At 38.2% G+C, this 20,760-nt stretch overlaps 1 protein-coding gene across 1 annotated transcript in view; it reads right to left on the bottom strand.

Moving 5' to 3' along the window:
• Window positions 1-12,623: 12,623 nt before the first annotated feature.
• zranb2 (zinc finger, RAN-binding domain containing 2) overlaps window positions 12,624-20,760 on the bottom strand; it is a 28,709-nt gene continuing 20,572 nt past the window's right edge. The window contains exons 6-10 of the mRNA XM_039767829.1: window positions 19,866-20,015; window positions 17,830-18,011; window positions 14,762-14,848; window positions 14,021-14,188; window positions 12,624-13,732 (exon numbers count right to left, since the gene is read on the bottom strand). Coding sequence (XP_039623763.1) covers window positions 13,666-13,732; window positions 14,021-14,188; window positions 14,762-14,848; window positions 17,830-18,011; window positions 19,866-20,015 — 654 coding nt within the window. The 3' untranslated portion in view covers window positions 12,624-13,665. The remainder of the gene's footprint in view (window positions 13,733-14,020; window positions 14,189-14,761; window positions 14,849-17,829; window positions 18,012-19,865; window positions 20,016-20,760) is intronic.

Here is a 20,760-nt window from a genome sequence, read left to right as displayed (position 1 = left end):
CATCAGCAGTCACCTAAAACACCAGGGAACCAGTTATAACGCTACCTCCACCATGTGTCACAGACGTGGTGGTTTTCTTGGGATTATGAGCTTGTCCCTTTCTTTCTCCAAGGTGAATCTTCATCTCAACTCCATGTAAGATGTTGTTACAAAACTGTATTGGCTTTTGAAGTACATCTTGGCAAACTGTAACCTGGCATTTTTTTTGATATGGCAGACAGTTGAAAGAGGGTTTTCTAATACATATTTTTCTTTTATCTAATCTTGTCTTCCTTGGCATATTCAAGGCATTTTGGTATACCAGAGCTCAGCAGCAACAAATATCAACTATGCCACACATTAATTTTTACCCTCACAATGGCCTGCTTTATTGGCATCAAGACCAGCTGGTCCTCATGCCGAGTGACTACAGTAACAGCTGCAGGCCTTTTATAAATTGTACATTAATTAAAGTTAAGCAGCAAATTGTCCAAGTACTTGTGTTTGTGTTGGGTGCTGCACAGAAAAATGCCTCGGCTTCCTGTATCAGTTATTAATTTTTATATAAATAACCTTGATTTAATGCTGAACGTCTATACTAAAATATGTTGCTTATTTTATTTCAATATCAGCATGCATGGGTAGTGACTTAAACTAGTAACTGTTCCACTGTGCACATACTAAAGACTCTTCCTTACTGTATAAGTAAACCTATAAAAACAGGGAAGGCACCTACACTTTTACATGGCTATATTATCCGTCTTGAGTGAAATATTAAAAGCCCTACCAATATCCAGCTCTAAGTTACCTTACCAGTAAACATTGAAGTCAACTATTTTAAATGTCAAACTCCACAATGCCATTCAAATCCTGGCCCATCCATCAATCATCCATTATCCACCGCTTATCCAAGGTTGGGTCGTGGGGGCAACAGTCTAAGCAGGGAAGCCCAGACATCCCTCTCCCTGGCCACCTCCTCCAGCAGGACCCCGAGGCGTTCCAGGGCCAGCCGGAAGATATAATCCCTCCAGCGTGTCCTGGATCTGCCCCGTGGCCTTCTCCCAGTGGGGCTTGCCTGGAACACCCCCCAAGGGATGCGTCCGGGGGCATCCTAACCAGATGCCCGAACCACCTCAACTGACTCCTCTCAATGCGGAGGAGTAGCGACTCTAAAGAGTCTCTCCTGGATAACTAAACTCCTCACCCTATCTCTAAGGGAAATTCCAGCCACCCTGCGGAGAAAACTTATTTCGGCCACTTGTATCCGCGGTCTCGCTCTTTCAGTCACTACCCAAAGTTTGTGGCCATAGGTGAGAGTAGGAACGTGAATCAACTGGTAAATCGACAGCCTCGCCTTTTGGCTCAGCTCTCTCTTCACCACGACGGACCGTTGCAGAGCCCGCATTACTGCGGATGCCGCACCGATCTGTCTGTCAACCTCCCGCTCCATTCTTCCCTCACTCGTGAACAAGTCCCTGAGATACTTGAACTCCTCCACTTGAGGCAGTACTGTTCTCCCAACCCGGAGAGAGCATTCCACCCTTTTCCGGCTGAAAACCATCGCCTCGGATTTAGAGGTGCTGACTCTCATCCCCGCTGCTTCGATCTCGGCTGCGAACCGCTCCAGTGAGAGCTGGAGGTCCCTGTCCAATGAAGCCAATAGAACCACGTCATCCGCAAATAGCAGAGACGAGATTCTGAGGTTACCGAACAAGATCCCCTCCCCTCCTTGGCTGTGCCTGGAAATTCTGTCCATATAACTTATGAATAGAATCAGTGACAAAGGGCAGCCCTGGCAGGGTCCAACCTCAACAGGAAACGAGTCCAACTTATTACCGGCAATGCGGACCAAGCTCCTGCTCCTCCTGTACAGGGACTGGATGGCTCGTAACAACGAGCCTTGTACCCCGTACTCTTGGACACACCCCATAGGATGCTTCGAGGGACACGGTCGAATGCCTTCTCCAAATCCACAAAACACATGTGGACTGGTTGGGCAAACTCCCATGCCCACCTCCCAGGATCCTGGCCAGGATGTAGAGCTGGTCCAGTGTTCCACGGCCAAGATGGAATCCGCATTGTTCCTCTTGAATCTGAGATTCGACCATTGACCGAACTCTCTTCTCCAGCACCCCTGAGTAGTCCTTCCTGGGGAGGCTGAGGAGTGTGATCCCCCTATTGTTGGATCACATCCTCCAGTCACCCTTCTTAAAAAGGGGAACCACCACCATGGTTTGCCAATCCAGAGGCACTGCCCCCGATGTTCATGCAATGTTGCAGAGACGTGTCAACCAGGACAGCCCCACAACATCCAGAGCCTTGAGGAACCCAGGTTGAACCTCATCCACTCCAGGGGCCCCGCCACCTCAGAGCTTTTTAACTACCTCGGCGACCTCAGCCCCTGTTATGGACGCTAAAGGAAGACATGCTGGTGGGATTGAGAAGATCCTCGAAGTATTCCTTCCACCGGTCAATAACATCTACAGTTGAAGTCAGCAGGGCCCCATCTCCACACAGTGTTGGTGGAGCACTGCTTTCCCCTCCTGAGGCGCCTGACGGTTTACCAGAACCTTCTCGGTGCCACACGCTTGGCCCGCGGGTACCCCTCAGCTGCCTCTGGAGTCCCACTGGTCAACCAGACCCGATAGGACTCTTTCTTCAGCTTGACGGCCTCTCGAACCTTAGGTGTCCACCACCGGGTTCATGGATTGCCACCACGAGAGGCACCACCAACTTTGTGGCCACAGCTCCGTTCTGCTGCTTCGACAATGGAGGCTCGGAACATGGCCCATTCAGACTCAATGTTCTTCGCCTTCCTTTGAATGAGGTTGCAGTTCTGGCCCTTGTCTGTTATTTCCCTCTTTTATAAAGGTATTTTAAATATATTTATATATTAAACACCTAACTGTCTTTATATAGGCCTTGTCCTTTCAGCTTTTCACCAGTTTACATGAGTTAATAAACTGGATCAAGTGGCTAAGGCCTTACTTTTCATTTATGTACTGGCAGGGGTACTGAGCACCGCTTCAGGTGAGCATCTATTCCCCTCAATACTGTATAATCCACTTCGTATCAGTCTTGCTCTGTGCTGCTCATTTTTCTAGTAATATTCACATATAGTACTAATACAAATTACAAAAGATTATACAACACCATTCTTTCCATTTATTACAACTTTATATTCCTATTTACTAAATTTTGTGATATTACTTACTGCCTAAGATATTTTCCCTTAAGAGTTAACTAAACAGTTGGTTGAATATATCAGTGTTGACTTTGCCCCAAGGATAATGAAGATTGCTGTTGTTTTTATACTATACATTTGTACCGCAATATCCTTGGAGCTAGATTTACCAAATCATATTTCATGTAATTGACATGACAGAAAACAAATAGCATACAACACCATTTTCCCTATACATATTTTAAGACGTGGTACAAGGAAAAGTCTATGTGAATTTCTAATATACTCAGCAAAAAAAAAACGTCCTCTGACTTTCAACTGTTTTTACTTTCAGTAAACTTAATGTGTAAATATTTGTATGAACACTAAAAGAGTCAACACCATAAGGCATAAACTAAAATGTTTCACAATGTGTCCCTGAATGAAGGGAGGCTCAAAATCAAAAGTACCAGTCAGTATCTGGTGTGGCCACCAGCTGCTTGAAGTACTGCAGTGCATCTCCTCCTCATGGACTGGTCCAGATTTGTCAGTTCTTGCTGTGAGATGTTACCCCACTCTTCCACCAAGGCACCTGCAAGTTCCTGGACATTTCTGGGGGGAATGGCCCTAGCCCTCACCCTGCGATCCAACAGGTCCCAGACGTGCTCAATGGGATTGAGATCCGGGCTCTTCCACTGCGAGGATGATCAGCTGTCCTTCCTGTCTCCCTGTAGCGCTGTCTTAGGCGTCTCACAGTGCGGACATGGCAATTTATTGCCCTAGCCACATCAGCAGTCCTCATGCCTCCCTGCAGCATGCCTAATGCACGTTCATGCAGATGAGCAGGGACCCTGGGCATCTTTCTTTGGGTGTTTTTCACAGTCGGTAGACAAGTCTCTTTAGTGTCCTGCGTTTTTAGAACTGTGACCTTAAATGCCTACTTTCTGTAAGCTGTTAAAGTCTTAACGACCATTCCACAGGTGCATGTTAATTAATTGATTATGGTTAATTGAACATGCATGGAAAACATTGTTTAAACCCTTTACAATGAAGATCTGTAAAGTTAGTTGGATTTTTAAAACATTGTTGAACTACACAGTCCTGAAAAAGGGACGTTTCTTTTTTTGCTGAGTATATTATCCTTTTAATTCATTTCCATAAATGTATTTAAATTAAAATGTTTCTGTCTATGTCTATTTTTGCAAACAATATATAGCATGCAATAGTGTCCAATACAGGAATCGTGTTTCTGTAACATAAATCTTGAAATAAGGTATATAAAACTTTCAAAAGACTTAAAAGTAACGGATGATTCAAGGCTAGCTACTCTAGACAACATCCCTTATCACCAACAACAGTATAGCAATATTAATTTCATGTTATTTTATTTTGTAAAATATAAAACCATCTGCTCTAATTTACTTATCTTTTCATAGTTTAAAAGTTGCATTACTCTAAACAGAAATTAAATGTATATATAACATTTTGCACTAAGAAAAACATTAAATATATTTTATATATGGACAAAGGCCATTTTAGTATGTATAATTTAAGATTTTTTTTCCCCTTCTGGTAGTGGTGGTAGCAGGGAACGCACAAATTGGGAGAATTACTCAGAAACTAAACAACCCATTGCTGTACACTCCATTAAACAGACATTTAACATTTCTCATAAAACTTGACAGGTCTAAAGCAGTAAGCATTATTTACAATGGCTTGGAGAACTGCAATATTCATAGAGTTCCGTTCACATATTTGGGCAGTCCTTATCAAATAACCAGGGGTGCTCAAATGTTTGTATGCACGTATATTAAGAATATTACCAGTTTTCATCAGTCTCACAGTAATGCTTGGCAGTGTCACTTTTCTCCACATTTTCCTAGCTAGAAATACACTACTTCACTTTGATCTTTACTTGTGTAAATTGGTTACTTTTCCTAAAACGTGACTCTGTTTGGACAAAAATCTTATATCACTGTGCACAAACCAATTATTTTACATTTTTATGCTGAAGTATTAAGATAATGCATATCAATCTTGTATACTCAGCAAAAAAAGAAACGTCCCTTTTTCAGGACTGTGTATTTCAACAATAATGTTTTAAAAATCCAAATGACTTTACAGATCTTCATTGTAAAGGGTTTAAACAATGTTTTCCATGCATGTTCAATTAACCATAATCAATTAATTAACATGCACCTGTGGAATGGTCGTTAAGACCTTAACAGCTTACAGAAAGTAGGCATTTAAGGTCACAGTTCTAAAAACGCAGGACACTAAAGAGACTTGTCTACCGACTGTGAAAAACACCCAAAGAAAGATGCCCAGGGTCCCTGCTCATCTGCGTGAACGTGCATTAGGCATGCTGCAGGGAGGCATGAGGACTGCTGATGTGGCTAGGGCAATAAATCGCCATGTCCGCACTGTGAGACGCCTAAGACAGCGCTACAGGGAGACAGGAAGGACAGCTGATCATCCTCGCAGTGGAAGACCACGTGTAACAACACCTGCACAGGATCGGTACATTGGAATATCACACCTGCGTGACAGGTACAGGATGGCCACAACAACTGCCCGAGTCACACCAGGAACACACAATCCCTCCATCAGTGCTCAGACTGTCCGCAATAGGCTGAGAGAGGCTGGACTGAGGGCTTGTAGGCCTGTTGTAAGGCAGGTCCTTACCAGACATCACCAGCAACAACGCCGCCTATGGGCACAAACCCACCTTCGCTGGACCAGACAGGAGTGGCAAAAAGTGCTCTTCACTGATGAGTCACGGTTTTGTCTCACCAGGGGTGATGGACGGATTTGTGTTTATCGTCGAAGGAATTGAGCACGTCTGGGACCTGTTGGATCGCAGGGTGAGGGCTAGGGCCATTCCCCCCAGAAATGTCCAGGAACTTGCAGGTGCCTTGGTGGAAGAGAGGGGTAACATCTCACAGCAAGAACTGACAAATCTGGTCCAGTCCATGAGGAGGAGATGCACTGCAGTACTTCAAGCAGCTGGTGGCCACGCCAGATACTGACTGGTACTTTTGAATTTGAGCCTCCCTTCATTCATGGACACATTGTGAAACATTTTTAGTTTATGTCTTATGGTGTTGACTCTATTAGTGTTCATACAAATATTTACACATTAAGTTTACTGAAAGTAAAAACAGTTGAAAGTCAGAGGACGTTTCTTTTTTTGCTGAGTATACTACTCATATTTGTTATGAGTTCCAAAGTATTCTACACTGAACAATACAGTTAATAGTAATGTTTCAGTCAATTGATTTTAACCATCCATAGTATTTAGGTGCAGTGATTAGCACTGGCATCTCACAGTTCCAAGTATTATATGTAGACAGAATTCTAAGTTTAGTGACCCCCAGGAAGAGAGGTTCAGAACTGAATGAACTGGTGGCTACAATTTTGTCTAGTATGTGTGTACATGAGTATGCTCCACAATTAGACCAGTTCTGCACTTATTATACACCTGATGCTGATTGAAACCACACACACTTTTTCTTAATTAGAACTCAAGTGTCCGTTAGAAGGCACAATTATGTAATTAGAATATGGGATTATGACCACTCTTAACAACAGTTACCAGAAAGAGCTTTACATAGCCGATGTAACACTTTTTCCCATTCAGCAAAAAAATACAATGCCTCTGCTCTTTATAACCTGCTTTTTTAGTTACAAAAGGCCTAAATACATTGTTTTATGTAAGATAATTTGCAAGCATATGTCTTCATTGAAAATTTCAAAACTAAGTGTAGAGACAAGTAAAACTAAGCCACAGCTTAATCAAAGGCTCAAATGAATGGCTCATATTAAATCTAGCAGACACTAAAGCCCACTAAGAATACAATTTGACAGTACTGGTAACTTGCTTAAGAAAGGATTTCAACCAAAATGGATAAATTAGCATCTATAAATGTTTGATTGGGGCCAATATCAATAGCTTTTGTGACCTTAAATGGTATGAGAAAGCAATCTGTCCATATACTAAGGAGAATGTCAAACAAGCATCCATAATTTAATACATTATTATCCTGGCCATTTAGAACACCAGTGGCACCAATGTTTACTTTCAGCAGATGACAATATCCAAGCAGAAACACAAATTAGACTTACTGTAAGTTTGGAAGAAAATTAGCCCAGTGATCATTCACATCACAAACCAAGAAGTGAGACTTTATTGAACTTGGTAAAATAAGAATATATAAAAACGATTTTTTTTTTTTAATCTGATCAAAAACACTTTTGGTTACTGTTTGCTTTTTTTTTTTTTGCTGTATCTGAAAAGAGATCAATGCCCTATAAACATTTTACAGTATCTCACAAAAGTGAGTACATCCCTCACATTTTTGTAAACATTTTATTGTATCTTTTCATGGTACAACACTGAAGATATGACACTTTGATACAACATAGTCAGTGTACATTTTGTATTTCCTGTCCCCTCAAAATAACTCAACACACAGCCATTAATGTCTAATGTCTTTCTAGTAGGATTGACTTCTGCAGTGCAGTGTTCACACTGTTCTTTATACAGCCTCCAGTTAATCCAAAATGCTGCTGCAAGAATTACTACAAGAACAAAAATATATGAACACATAATTCCACTTCTTACACCCTTACACTGGTTTCAAAGATTTCAAAATCCTACTTTTAACACAAAGCATTAAATGGCCAAGGTCTGGCTTATTTTTCTATTCTTCATTATGTAAAGCACTTTGAGCTACATTTTTTTTGTATGAAAATGTGCTATATAAATAAATGTTGTTACTTGTCTGAACTTATCTTGACTTACAAACCAGAGTGCACATTAAGATCTCAAGATGCTGGTCTGCTTATGATTCCAAGGATTAATAAAATAACAGTGGGAGGACGATCTTTTAGTTACAGGGCCCCTAAACTGTGGACTGGTCTGCCTGCTACTATAAGAGATGCCCCTTCGGTCTCAGCTTTTAAATCCCGGCTGAAGACTCACAACTTCAGTTCAGCATATCCTGCATAGAGCTTCTGATTAACTGTATAGACTGCATCTCTGTTGTTAGTCATTAGCACTAAAACAAAAGTGACATGAGTTGTAATTTGTTACTAACCCTCACCTATTCCGTTTCTCTGCTCGATATTCAAGTTGTTTTGCCAGCCTAAGGTAAAGTCATCCCTGATGGAGGATCGCAGGAATCATGGGTAGAGGGGTCCTTTCATCAGATTGGCTGGCCCAGCGCGGTTTCAGCTGTGGAATGGCCAAATGGGTGAGGCAGCTTGATGGTGGAGGTCTCCAGGACTCTAAACAAATCTAAATCATATTATGTGATATCATCTACTGTTAAATTCTGCTACGTACTTCTAAAATTTCTATTTTTATACTGTATTGAAGATTTGTTCTGTTTTGTGTATGAAGGGGTGGGGGATCAGCATGCGAGTTGCTCAGACCATACACGACACACTGCATCAAATTGGTCTGCATGGCTGTAATCCCAGAAGGAAGCCTCTTCTAAAGATGATGCACAAGAAGGCCCGCAAACAGTTTGCTGAAGACAAGCAGACTAAAGACATGGATTACTGGAACCGTGTCCTGTGGTCTGATGAGACCAAGATGGTGTCAAGTGTGTGTGGCGGCAACCAGGTGAGGAGTACAAAGACAAGTGTGTCTTGCCTACAGTCAAACATGGTGGTGGGAGTGTCATGGCTTGGAGCTGCATGAGTGCTGCCGGCACTGGGGAGCTACAGTTCATTGAGGAAACCATGAATGCCAACATGTACTGTGACATACTGAGGCAGAGCATGATCCCCTCCCTTCGGAAACTGGGCTGCAGGGATGTATACCAAAATGGTAACAACCCCAAACACACCTACAAGACAACCACTGCCTTGCTTAAAAAACTGAGGGTAAAGGTGCTGGACTGGCCAAGCATGTCTCCAGACCTAAACCCTATTGAGCATCTGTGGGGCATCATCAAACGGAAGGTGGAGGAGCACAAGGTCTCTAACATCCACCAGCTCCGTAATGTTGTCATAGAGGAGTGGAAGAGGATTCCAGTGGCAACCTGTGAAGCTCTAGTGAACTCCATGCCCAAGAGATTTAAGGCAGTGCTGGAAAATAATGGTGGCCACACAAAATGTTGACACTTAGGGCACAATTTGAACATTTTTCACTTAGGGGTATACTCACTTTTGTTGCCACTGGTTTAGACATTAATGGCTATGTGCCGAGTTATTTTGAGGGGACAGCAAATTTGCACTGTTATACAAGCTGTACACTGACTACTTTACATTGTATCAAAGTGTCATATCCCATGAAATGATATAATAAAATATTTACAAAAATGTGAGGGGTGTACTCACTTTTGTGAGATACTGTATAATGGACGGTCCATTCAGTAAAATTGTTAACTGTGTGGTTGCACTACATTTAATTCAAGAATCTTGCACTTTAACAGGTTACATATAATGCAGTCGTAGTCAACATTTCCCACTGTAGTACCAGATCTCAACCATACCTCTCACCATAAATCAAAGCTTCTGCTTACAAAACAAAAAAAAAAAAAAAATAAGTGCTTGTGTTTCTACATCTAGACATGCAGAATATTCTTTAACAGTTGTAGCTATCGAGTTAATTACAGCACTTAAAACTATAAGTTTGAACAAACAGCCTGGATCAGACTTCAGACAGACATCAGTGGGTTTCAATCCAAGTTAGAAACTAGAGTTAATCCAACTTTACAAGAAGTATAATTGTGAAAAAGAAGTGTCATTCTAAAACTGCAACAGGTGGTCTTTTCTGTAAAATGTAGCAAATGAATCTAATTCAAAAGGTAACCACTTTTCTGAGAACTTTAGTTATTACATTGTGTTTAACCCCTCATGCACTAAAGGGTTTTTGTCATTATTGAGTGTAAATTACATATTTAAAAATAAACACAACCGTTACTCTGCATATAAAATAAAGGAGCTACAAATGGTTAGAAAATAACCGAGCAGAACACTCCAAAGTTTTAATAGAAAATATTTAAATCAACCAAATAATACAAAATATTTGCACTTTAGAGATTTCTTTGCAAAAAACTGGATTTTACACTACATAACCAAGACTATTTATGATGCACAGCTCTTCTTTTGTGTCCCAATTTGCCAAACTTTTTTTTTGGGATGAAGCGAGTGCGATTTGAGAAAGAATATAAAAAAAAAATAAAATAAAGACACACTGCTGTTTGTCCCTTTGGTAGAGGGGGTGTTTATACCATGAGCAGTACAGCAGATGAAACAGCTTTTTCCTCTTATGCTCGTAACATAGTGATGTAAGCTGTGCAATACTTTGGTATTCGATCAGTTTGATGAAAGGGTCCCCCCACATGAATCTTCGAGGATCAGTGTGGTGCAGCAGAATATAAATGCATCTGAGCATTGCCAGTGAAAGTTTGCACAGCCAGTTACGTTTGCTCAATGTGTTCCTCTTAGGTATGCAAAGAGGATGAATCTGGAAGAGCACTGCTCAGAAAAACTGACATAGGTAGAACATGTAGCAGACAGTGTACGGATACGGTAACTGAACCTATGACACTTGAACTGTAAAAGTGCATGCTGCAACACTTCAAAGTTATGCTAAGCTGTACTTACAAATTAATCAAAGCATCAAGTCCTTCAGCAAATATCGTTCTCAACAGAGTCAAAACTGTGACTCAAGATCTTCATATTCCATATTACTAGCATTTTGCAACTTCTCTACCACTTCCTCAAAAGTATGTTTGGCAAATTTCACTGATCAGTACAGAGTAAATAAAATTAAACTTACCCTTTTGGCTGTCCTGTTTTTTTTTTTTTTTCTTTCTTTTAACTTCCCTAGTACAAGCTTAAGTTTTTTTGCACATCAACCAACCGGTCAGCATGAAGTCTCACAGCAGCTTAGGTGCAACAATGTGCAAAGATGAGATGTCACATACGCAATACATTTCCTGTCTTTAACACACAGCTATGACATGTAGTTTAACAGACCAATCATAGACAACTACACAATTGAAAAAGTCTGAAACTCAGCTATTAATGATAATGAGCCTTTCACTGTATGATACAAGTGGTTAAGTGGGATCTTTGATAAAAGCAGATACACTCAGCTGTGATATGCTGCTCACCTCAGCATATATATGTGCAAATCACATATTTTGCCAAGAAAGTAGACAAAATGAAAACGTATGATTTAGAAACCTTTGGGTATGTAAAAATTGCATTATTGCTTTTAACTGAGTTTGAAATACAGTGGAACTCGTGCATAAGTATCTACACTCTCTAAACAAAAATTTACCTAACAGAGTGAATTGAATGACTTACCAATGTATAAAAAGTATAGGGTGATGTCAGGTGATGTCAGTTTTAGCCAGCACTGCTAGATTTTCTACACTTGCCTAACACACAAAAGGTTAATGCATTACTAAGCTGCTCATTTATATTAATGAGACAATAAGCCAAATTACCCAACTCATTGTTTAATCTTTTAAGATTCTAAACTTATGTACCAAATTAACTCTACAGTGTTACAGTGCTTATCCAAATTACTGGACTTTATGCTACGACCACCATCCCATAAGACATTTTCCTATGAAATAGTGAACTTTGTTAACCTGATCAAGTATATTTCTAGTTACACTTATTTTATTTTGCAACATGATATTAATTAGTCAGGCTTAGATGAATTGTACACCTCTACTGTCATGATCAAATTTTACGTAGTACAATGCAATTAGCAAAACTGATTTCTAAAAAAAGCCTATACCATTTAACCATCTGCTAAACCTTTTCTGGAAAACAGTGCTAATTTGGTATGCTTAGGATCTTGCCACTGTATACAGAGAACAACAGCGGGGAAACTAAACAGAAAACAAAGAAAATCAATTTAATAGTATGTGTCCCCATATGCTCCCACACCACGTAACAGCATGGTGTGCATTAAGAAGTGACATGAAAGTGTTTATAATTATGAAGGGACTTAGTGCAGTAGCTCCCAGGTGTTATTTGAAAATAAATTTAAACAGAACATAAGGACATAGTTGGGAACTTGTTATAGGTAAATTTCACACAAACATTTCATAAGTTTTCCTTATACAGAAAGCAACAGACACATGGAGTAAGCTAAATCAGTAGAGTGGTAAAAAACAACTTTATGGAACTTCAAAACTTGAATTGATTATTTTGATGAAACTGGACAAGCAGGATTATTGAACACTGTTGGACTGAATATCATGTTCTCACATTATTCTAATATATGTTTGTAGGAGTGCAAAATGTGATGTTTTGAGTCAGTAGTGGAAACCTTTACAGACAGACTACCCTGGAATTCACTGTACTTTTTTGCATGAAGGATTAGACCAAATACTATTTGTCTTGAGCATACAAAAAGATTAGCAGATAAGAGATCTGTCTTTTCTGACAGCTAAGCACAAAGAGATAGGAGGGGGAAAAAAAACAACAAAAAAACAAACAAAAATTAGTTTGCCGACAGGTTTTTATTACATTTTTTCACTATCATTTTTTTTGAAAAAATGAATAAAATCAAACCATGTTACTACTGCTAATACTATAAAAGAAAATAAGATGTAATTTCCCGAACCCTTCTTACAAACAGAAATGCACGGGATTCACTTGATTTAAACAGAAAACACACAGAGGGAAGTGCAACACCATACCACTTTTAAAAAATTTGATGAAAAGATTTCAAACAAAATTTAATTTGCAGATCATAATTACCACTGCCTCCAAAGTTTCTGAAAAGGACACTACTGATCATTTTTTATAAAAAGCAGTAAACTGGATAACGTTCACTGCAGTTATTAATCACTGAGAACCATTATATTTGTTTAATTTTGCTATTTTATACATCCAAGATTAGAAATCCAGATCTCCAAGACTGTGAAAAAACAAACTATTCTAAGTCACACAAAACTTAATTGAGGGTAGCAACTCAAAACATACTTACCTTAATAATCAAAACATTGAAGATGAATGGACAATGGGTAACTTCTCAGGAATCTAGCATTAAAATATTGTGCATATAATATATGGCAGTGCTGATAAAATTAACTAAATCTGACAAAGGAGGGAATTGAAATATTTTTTTGGAATCAAATAGATCAATTTAACATATAATTCTTAAAATAGAGGTTTTCTTGAACATGAGTGTAACAATGTAAGATATCACCTCTATCACAGGTTTCACAAATATATGCAAAAATATACACTATAACAATTTTGCCTTTTAATGCATTTTTTTGTGGGGAAAGTGGTTGGTGCTTTGGACAAACATGCTTCAAATTAAAACATAAAAAAATGAAAAATGATTACTGCTTATAAAGAGGCCAGGAACATTAGCTGCATATAGGTAGAATGCCACAGCTACATTTGAAATGATTCTACACCATAGAATCACCAAAGACAGTTTTAAACAGGATGACATAAGATTCAATGACATATTTTAAAACACAGATCATGCAGTTTTTCCTCATATTCGATAGGTCTAATCAAATTTAAACCTATTTCTTTTTGGAACTTGAAGATCGGGAGCCAGAGTGAGAGGACCCAGATGATGATCTGCGGGCTCTGGAAAAAAAAAAAAGAAAACACACCATGCCAACCGGTAAAGATGCATTCTTTGCCACTTTAACAACATTCAAATCTCAAACTATTGCCAAAATAGAAAAAAAAAATATCAAAAATGTGTCTCACATATAAGCCTGTAATTGTAAAACTATCTTTGACCTCAAACTATTAATGGATTTCTTAGCCTAACTTCAATAAAAGCCTACATACTACTTTTACTAAAAAGAAACAGTGGGCTTTAAAAATATCTACTTTAGTAACCTGCTTTTATTCTACGGAAACCCAAACCTTTCTGAAGACTGAGATCTTGATCGCCTCTTTTTTCGGTCACCAGATGATGATGATCCTGATCGACTTCGTTTCTTGCTCCTCTCAACTGAAGACGAAGAAGAACGGGAGCTGGACCGGGATCTTTTCCTTGGTGAAGAAGATCCCCTAGGTGACCTGGAGCTGGATCTTAAGAGGTTAGGAGATAAATTAGATGTATTGGGGTTAGTAAGAGGAGTAAAACCACCAAGCACACTACTTTAAAAATGTCTGCAGAAAATGAAATTTAACAAACATCACAAGCAAATATATTTAATGGGTGAAAATCCAGATCTTCAGATAAATCCCAAAACTCAAATGACTAAATTTAAGGGTCATATATTTATAGATATACTGTACAAACTACATTTCATTAATATAAATAACATGCCACCAAAAGTGATACAAAGGATTCAATTAGTTAAATAAGTCAACAAAATGTCATAGTTCTGACAGAACACTTCCATTATTCCAAAGAAGAAAAAAAATATATATATATACAAAACTCCATAGCTTCTCAAGACAAAAAAATAGCACTGGTCCTCCACTAGTTGTTTGCTCAAAATGAGATTGAGGTTGGTATTTTCTTCAGTCTCCATTATGCAACAATTTTTGCTGGTGCCAGTCTATGTATATTCCACAAAGGTTTAATAAGTAAAGGCTCTCCATACATTTCTCATCACCTACACTCTCCTAAAATGGAGAGCATGTGACCTAATTCACCTTGATTTCGACCTGTGTGATCTGGCATGATCTCTGGAGCTTGAACGGGATCTTGATCTGGAACTGGAGGAACTTCTTGATCTGGACCTGAAAAACATATCATTAGCTTTTACAATCTGATGATTCGGTAAGCATGAGTACAAAATAAAAAGTGAATATTTATATTCATCTTTATAAATGCATTACAATGTGCAGAAACTGTCAAATGTATCATACACTGTATTATACATAAAGTAGCATTTCTTGAGATACTTAAAAACCTGTAATTTAACAATATAATTATTGAAATTCAAGATCAAAAAGTAATAACATATTTATGCTCATCACATTCACTCAGCAATGACACACTAGGACATTCACTCAGCAATGACACACTAGGGGTAGAAAACTTACTTAAAAAAAAAATCATTCACACAGAAACGAATGACATTGATTAATCAATCATAATCCTCAACAACAAAGAGCAGTGACTGATTCTTGTCCAAGCAGCTGGCCGACGCCTTGAGAGAATGTTACGCAAGACTGGCCTCACTGTGCACATCCAGGCTTTCTCTGACCACCAAAGAGCTTACAGAGAAGCACTAACTGCTGCTAAGAACACCCACTATGGCAGAATAATAGAAAGTGGCCACAATAACCCAAGGGTTTTGTTTTCTGTAGTTAATAAACCACTCAAACCCGCATCTGACCCAACTACCTCTTCTACTGAAGTTTGTGAGGAATTCCTCCACTTTTTCCGTAACAAAATTAAAGATCTAAATAATTCAACTAACATAAATACATAATCTGTTTATATCTCTCCCTGTTTTCCCACTCCATCCAGCTCCTTCTCTAAGTTGTCACCAGTCACATCTGCGTTTGTTAATAATCTGCTTTGTAAGATGAGACTGACTACTTGTGTACTGGACCCCATACCCAGCACACTACTTAAATCCTGCTCTCATGCCATAATCCTGACTGTTACAACAATAATAAACGCATCCCTCGACACTGGCTCTGTGCCACTCACTTTTAAAATCGCTTCTGTAACCCCAATGTTAAAATAGTCTGGTCTTAATGCTGACAGTCTTAACTTTTGGCTTATTTCCCACTTACCTTTTCTGTCAAAAGTTCTTGAGCGTGTTGTAGCTTCCCAACTCACCAACTACTTAACTTCTAATAATTTGATGAAACCCTTTCAGTCTGGTTTCAGGGCGCAGCACAGCTGCGAAACTGCTCTGCTACGGGTAACCAATGATTTGCTTATGGCAGCAGACTCTGGACAAACCAGCATATTAATTCTGTTAGACCTCAGTGCAGCATTTGACACTGTCAGACATGACATTCTACTGTCCAGAATGGAGAACATGCTGGGTATCTCTGGCACTGCCCTCCAGTGGTTCAAGTCCTATCTGACTGATAGGCAAGAGTTTGTTAGTCTTGGCAACAGCAGATCCAGCTCAGCAGCAGTCATACAAGGAGTTCCTCAGGGCTCTGTCCTCGGCCCTCTTCTCTTCTGTATTTATATGCTTCCCCTTGGCCATATTATTCGTAGCTTTGGACTAGGTTATCATTTTTATGCAGACGATACTCAACTTTATTTCAATGTAAAAAGTGGAACTTCATTAGAGCTTTCTCAGCTCACAACCTGCCTCAGTGAAATTAATACCTGGATGAAGCAGAACTCTTTAAAATTAAACTGCAACAAAACTCCTCTCCTTTTCTAATGCTGAGAAACTTGTCCCTGCTTTAATCACATCCCGCATCGATTATTGTAATTCTCTACTGGCAGATGCCCCTTCTAATTTTATATCACAGCTCCAGCTTATTCAAAACTCGGTTACAAAAGTCCTTATTCGAACCAGCAGCAGCGAGCACATCACACCCTTCCTGCTCCACCTTCACTGGCTCCTTGCGTCTTACAGAATCAAATATAAAATCCTACTAATATCCTACGAGTCTTAAACGACCTTGCGCCAAACTACATCAGTGACCTTCTCCATCACTATGTGCCTGTTCGCCCACTAAGGTCCTCTGATTCTGGTAATCTTGTTGTGCCCCACACTAATCTACACTCCATGGGTGACAGCAGGGCCTTCAGCTGTATAGCGCCCAGACTCTGGAATGACCTACCGAAATTAATCAGGTCAGCTGACTCCATGAATTCTTTTAAAAAACAACTCAAACCTCATCTGTTCAGGAAGGCTTTTAGCTCTACTTGACTTTATTACCCTTCTTTCAGTTTACCGCTATGTCAAGATGCTCATGTAACCTATGCGTGTGTGTTAGACCATCAATTATGTTGTCTGTTAGGCTTTTTCTCTGAATTTGCGGTCTTAAGCTTCTTAAATTATTTATCTGGTTTGTACAATGCTATATACTGTATACCCTGCCGTTCATTCTTAAACTCTGTGAAGTGCCTTGAGCATGGGAAAGGCGCTATATAAATAAAATGTATTATTATTAAGCCTCAACCAAAATAAGCTCTTGTCATTTTTAAACCTTACCCCTAATGTCCTGTACAAGACACCAGGTACTTTGTGTTTCTCCCAATTTGGTGTTTTTATTCTATTTTTTAGAATTTAATTACCAAAATACTTGACTGAATTAAATCAAAGTTACAGGCAACAATGAAGCTTAAATACACAAAGAAGCTAAGTAAAAAATGCATCTTTCTTTATAAACAAAAACTAAATTGTTTGAGTCATCAACTGTCAATGATGAATTTAGAATCTGCATTTAATACAGACAGACATGAATCCATATATTAAATACTGATTCTAATCTACCATTAACTAATATTTAAAATGTATTTTAACATTTTAAAAAACTGTACAAAAATTTTAATCAGGCGATTTAGAAAAAAATGCATGATAAAAACAGGCTCTTAAATGAAGCAATGCTAGATATCTTATTAAATGGCCGGAGGGCAAAAAACAACCAGTATATTTTAAATGCATGATGTATTATGCAAACAGTCAGCAATGAAAAAAAATACATAAACAAAACCAAACAAACAAAAAAAAAAAAAAACACTAAACTGATACTGACATTTGTCCCGGAGTTACCCTTGACCTGTACCCTTTTACCTGGACCTGGACCCTGAAGTGGAGTGAGAAGATCTGGATGATGAGCGAGAACGTGAAGATCCAGATTTCGAGCCACTCTTTTTAATTGGTTTTGCTTTTTTTTCATCATCACTGGCATCCAGATCATATTTAGAAAGATCAGCATCTTCATCATCTTCATCTTCCTCTTCCTCATCCTCATCCTGTAATGTAGTTTTGTATTGAATAAAATTGAACAAAAATACAAAACTTTAAGGTTAGGTAAGAGCATAATGAGCAATACATCTTGAAAACATTTCTAACTACTCTGAGAATTTGACATCATTGTCTTTGCTTAAGGATACTACCATCTTTGTTCTAATTAATTAACTGTTTTAGGCCTCAAGTAACCAGTGTCTGGCTTAGAAGAACACTGTTACCTATAAAATGTATCTTCATTACAATCTCTGTATTTCAATCACAGAACACCATCTGATTATAGTTATACATACTGCATAAGGCAATTTTGATTAAATAAGCATAATATAAACACTCTCACTTCTGAGAATAGCTTGATAAAAGTGCTCTGCTACCTTTCAGTATTTCATCTAAAAAGAACTTGTTAGTTAAATAACATTATGCTTATCATTTTTGGGATCACCACATTGACTAAACTGAACTGGACTTCAAGCCCTGAAAGTGCCAATCACAATTGGATGTTAATGTCTTTCAAATCATAGGGTGTAAGGCAGGAACAATCAGTGCACAGTAAAGCATTCTATAAAGGAGTGGGTGGTATATCCAAAAGGTCTTATGCTATAAATAAAAAGTCTGATGGTTTCAGTAGATACTAGTACATAAAGATCTTTTTTTCTACTAACTAATGATTAATCATGCATTCAGGAATGTCTATTACCTTTCAAACTTCTTGTTAATGCTACGCTGCTTAAAGATGTAACAGCAAGTATTAACATCTCTTTAACCAATGAAAGTACAACAACTTTTATTTTTCTTTCTCACTCACACAAAAACTGCCAAGCAAATACGGCACAAGATAAGGCTTTATCTTTTACTCTCTACCTCTTTACACCTGACTTACCAATCTGGCTGAAGTACACTTACTCACTGAGCAATATACTTAAAATGCCTTTAAGACACTAATATACCAACAGGTTTCATTTTGCATGCACAAATTTGTATGTTTGTGTTTTATGTTTAAATGCGTTTTCAAATTTCCTCAAATTTTTTGCACATATACTTTTTTTAATCGTTACTGCATGGGCCCAGTATCTCTGATCAACTGGTATTACCACCTCTTCCTCCTAACCCCAAGCAAATATTATTTGCTTTCAAGTACAAAAGCCATGGGTTAAAAGGCTAGACAGCTATATTTTTTTTCAGGATCCAAGATCTTGGGCAAAAGCTTTAGCTGACAGAACATTGAATGCCAGACTAAAAGCTGGCATGTATCAATGGGGTTTCCCATACAACAATTAATTACAATACGTAATGCTGAGAAACAATCAGGACTAATATTGCTTTCCCTGATTTAACTGTTACTTTGATAAATAGAAAATATATAAAGATCAGTAACATAAATTGTGTTGGGTGAAATTTACAGGGCTCGCCGACCCAAATAAGAAGCTAATTTACGCTTATATTTTTCTGCAAGTTAGAGTGCATATTGGCAAGTAGTTATGCCAATCAGAAGATAGACCATGATCTTTCCCGCACCCACCCTTTTCCCCTACATAAGTTTCACTTTTACGTTGCCTCAGCTTACATTGCTTGAATTCCTTAATTGATGCTAAATCAGAGGATTCCAAAAATCAACTGATTACAGAGTAAAATATTTCTAAATTACACTAAAAAATACAAAGATATGTCCAAGTAAACATTTTTGGGCTTGGATACCAAAGGGCCAATTTTTTTTTCTTTAACATAACCTCTGTAAATAATCTTTTAGAGGAGTACAGAAATATCACAAATTTCAAATAAAATATACACACATCTAATTAATACTTTACTTTTAGAAATATAGGTACACATTAAGTGGTATCTATAAATGTACTTCTTACATCATCCAGTTTGTACTTTGAAAGATCACCATCCTCTTCTTCATCATCCTCCTCATCTTCCTCCTCTACTTCACCTTCTTGTGATTTTTCTTCCGAGACCGCTGCTGAACCAATATTTTTTCCACGATATTTTTTCTTCTTCCTACCAAACTTGAATTTTAAAGAAAAACAGGAAAAAGTTTTAAGGTTGGCTGTGCAATTTTCAATTGATGCTTCGACTATGAGACTCTCAGAACACAATCACAGTGTATTGGCAGGGAGGCATGAAATAAAATTAAAAGAAATGACACACAAATTAAGGAAATGTTATAAATTGTCACATTCCTTACAATGTGGTTTAAGATAATGGATACTTTAACAAAATACAAATACCACTGCTCAATACTCTTCTTTTAGGAAAGCTTGAGGACCCATTTGTGTTGCTACAGGCTCAGATGGTAATCCACTGGAATTTTATAAAATGTTCTCAATTTAGTGAGTGCCACAATAAAATATTCCAAGAAAAATAATGACTTACTAGAATAAGTGTTAAACACATCAATTTCACTTCAAAATAATGCTGTTAATTAAGACTGTAGTGAAAATTTCATCTCAAAGAAGAGAAAGAGAATAGAGAGTTTACTCTATTATTGAAAGATCAAAGTTGTTTTTTTATTAAAAACAGATACTTAGTATCTAAAACTAGGGGTGTTCAATGATTTATCTGAGTATCATGTATTTTGTTAAAGATCCGAACATGTCTTAGCATGCCACACGTGCAGTTTGAGGTCATTTCATAACGAGCACCCAAAGAGAGAGGATGGACCTGCCAATCTTTGAAGAAATTAACAGCTTTAGAGCCATCATTCTGTCATTAAATTCCTTACAAAGGAAGGGATGAAGGCAAAAAAAATCA

The sequence above is a fragment of the Polypterus senegalus genome, chromosome 10, assembly GCF_016835505.1.
Source record: "Polypterus senegalus isolate Bchr_013 chromosome 10, ASM1683550v1, whole genome shotgun sequence".
NCBI classification, from domain to species: domain Eukaryota; kingdom Metazoa; phylum Chordata; class Cladistia; order Polypteriformes; family Polypteridae; genus Polypterus; species Polypterus senegalus.
The sequence above is the reverse complement of the archived record's forward strand: the minus strand, read 5'-3'. Positions and strand labels throughout refer to the sequence as shown.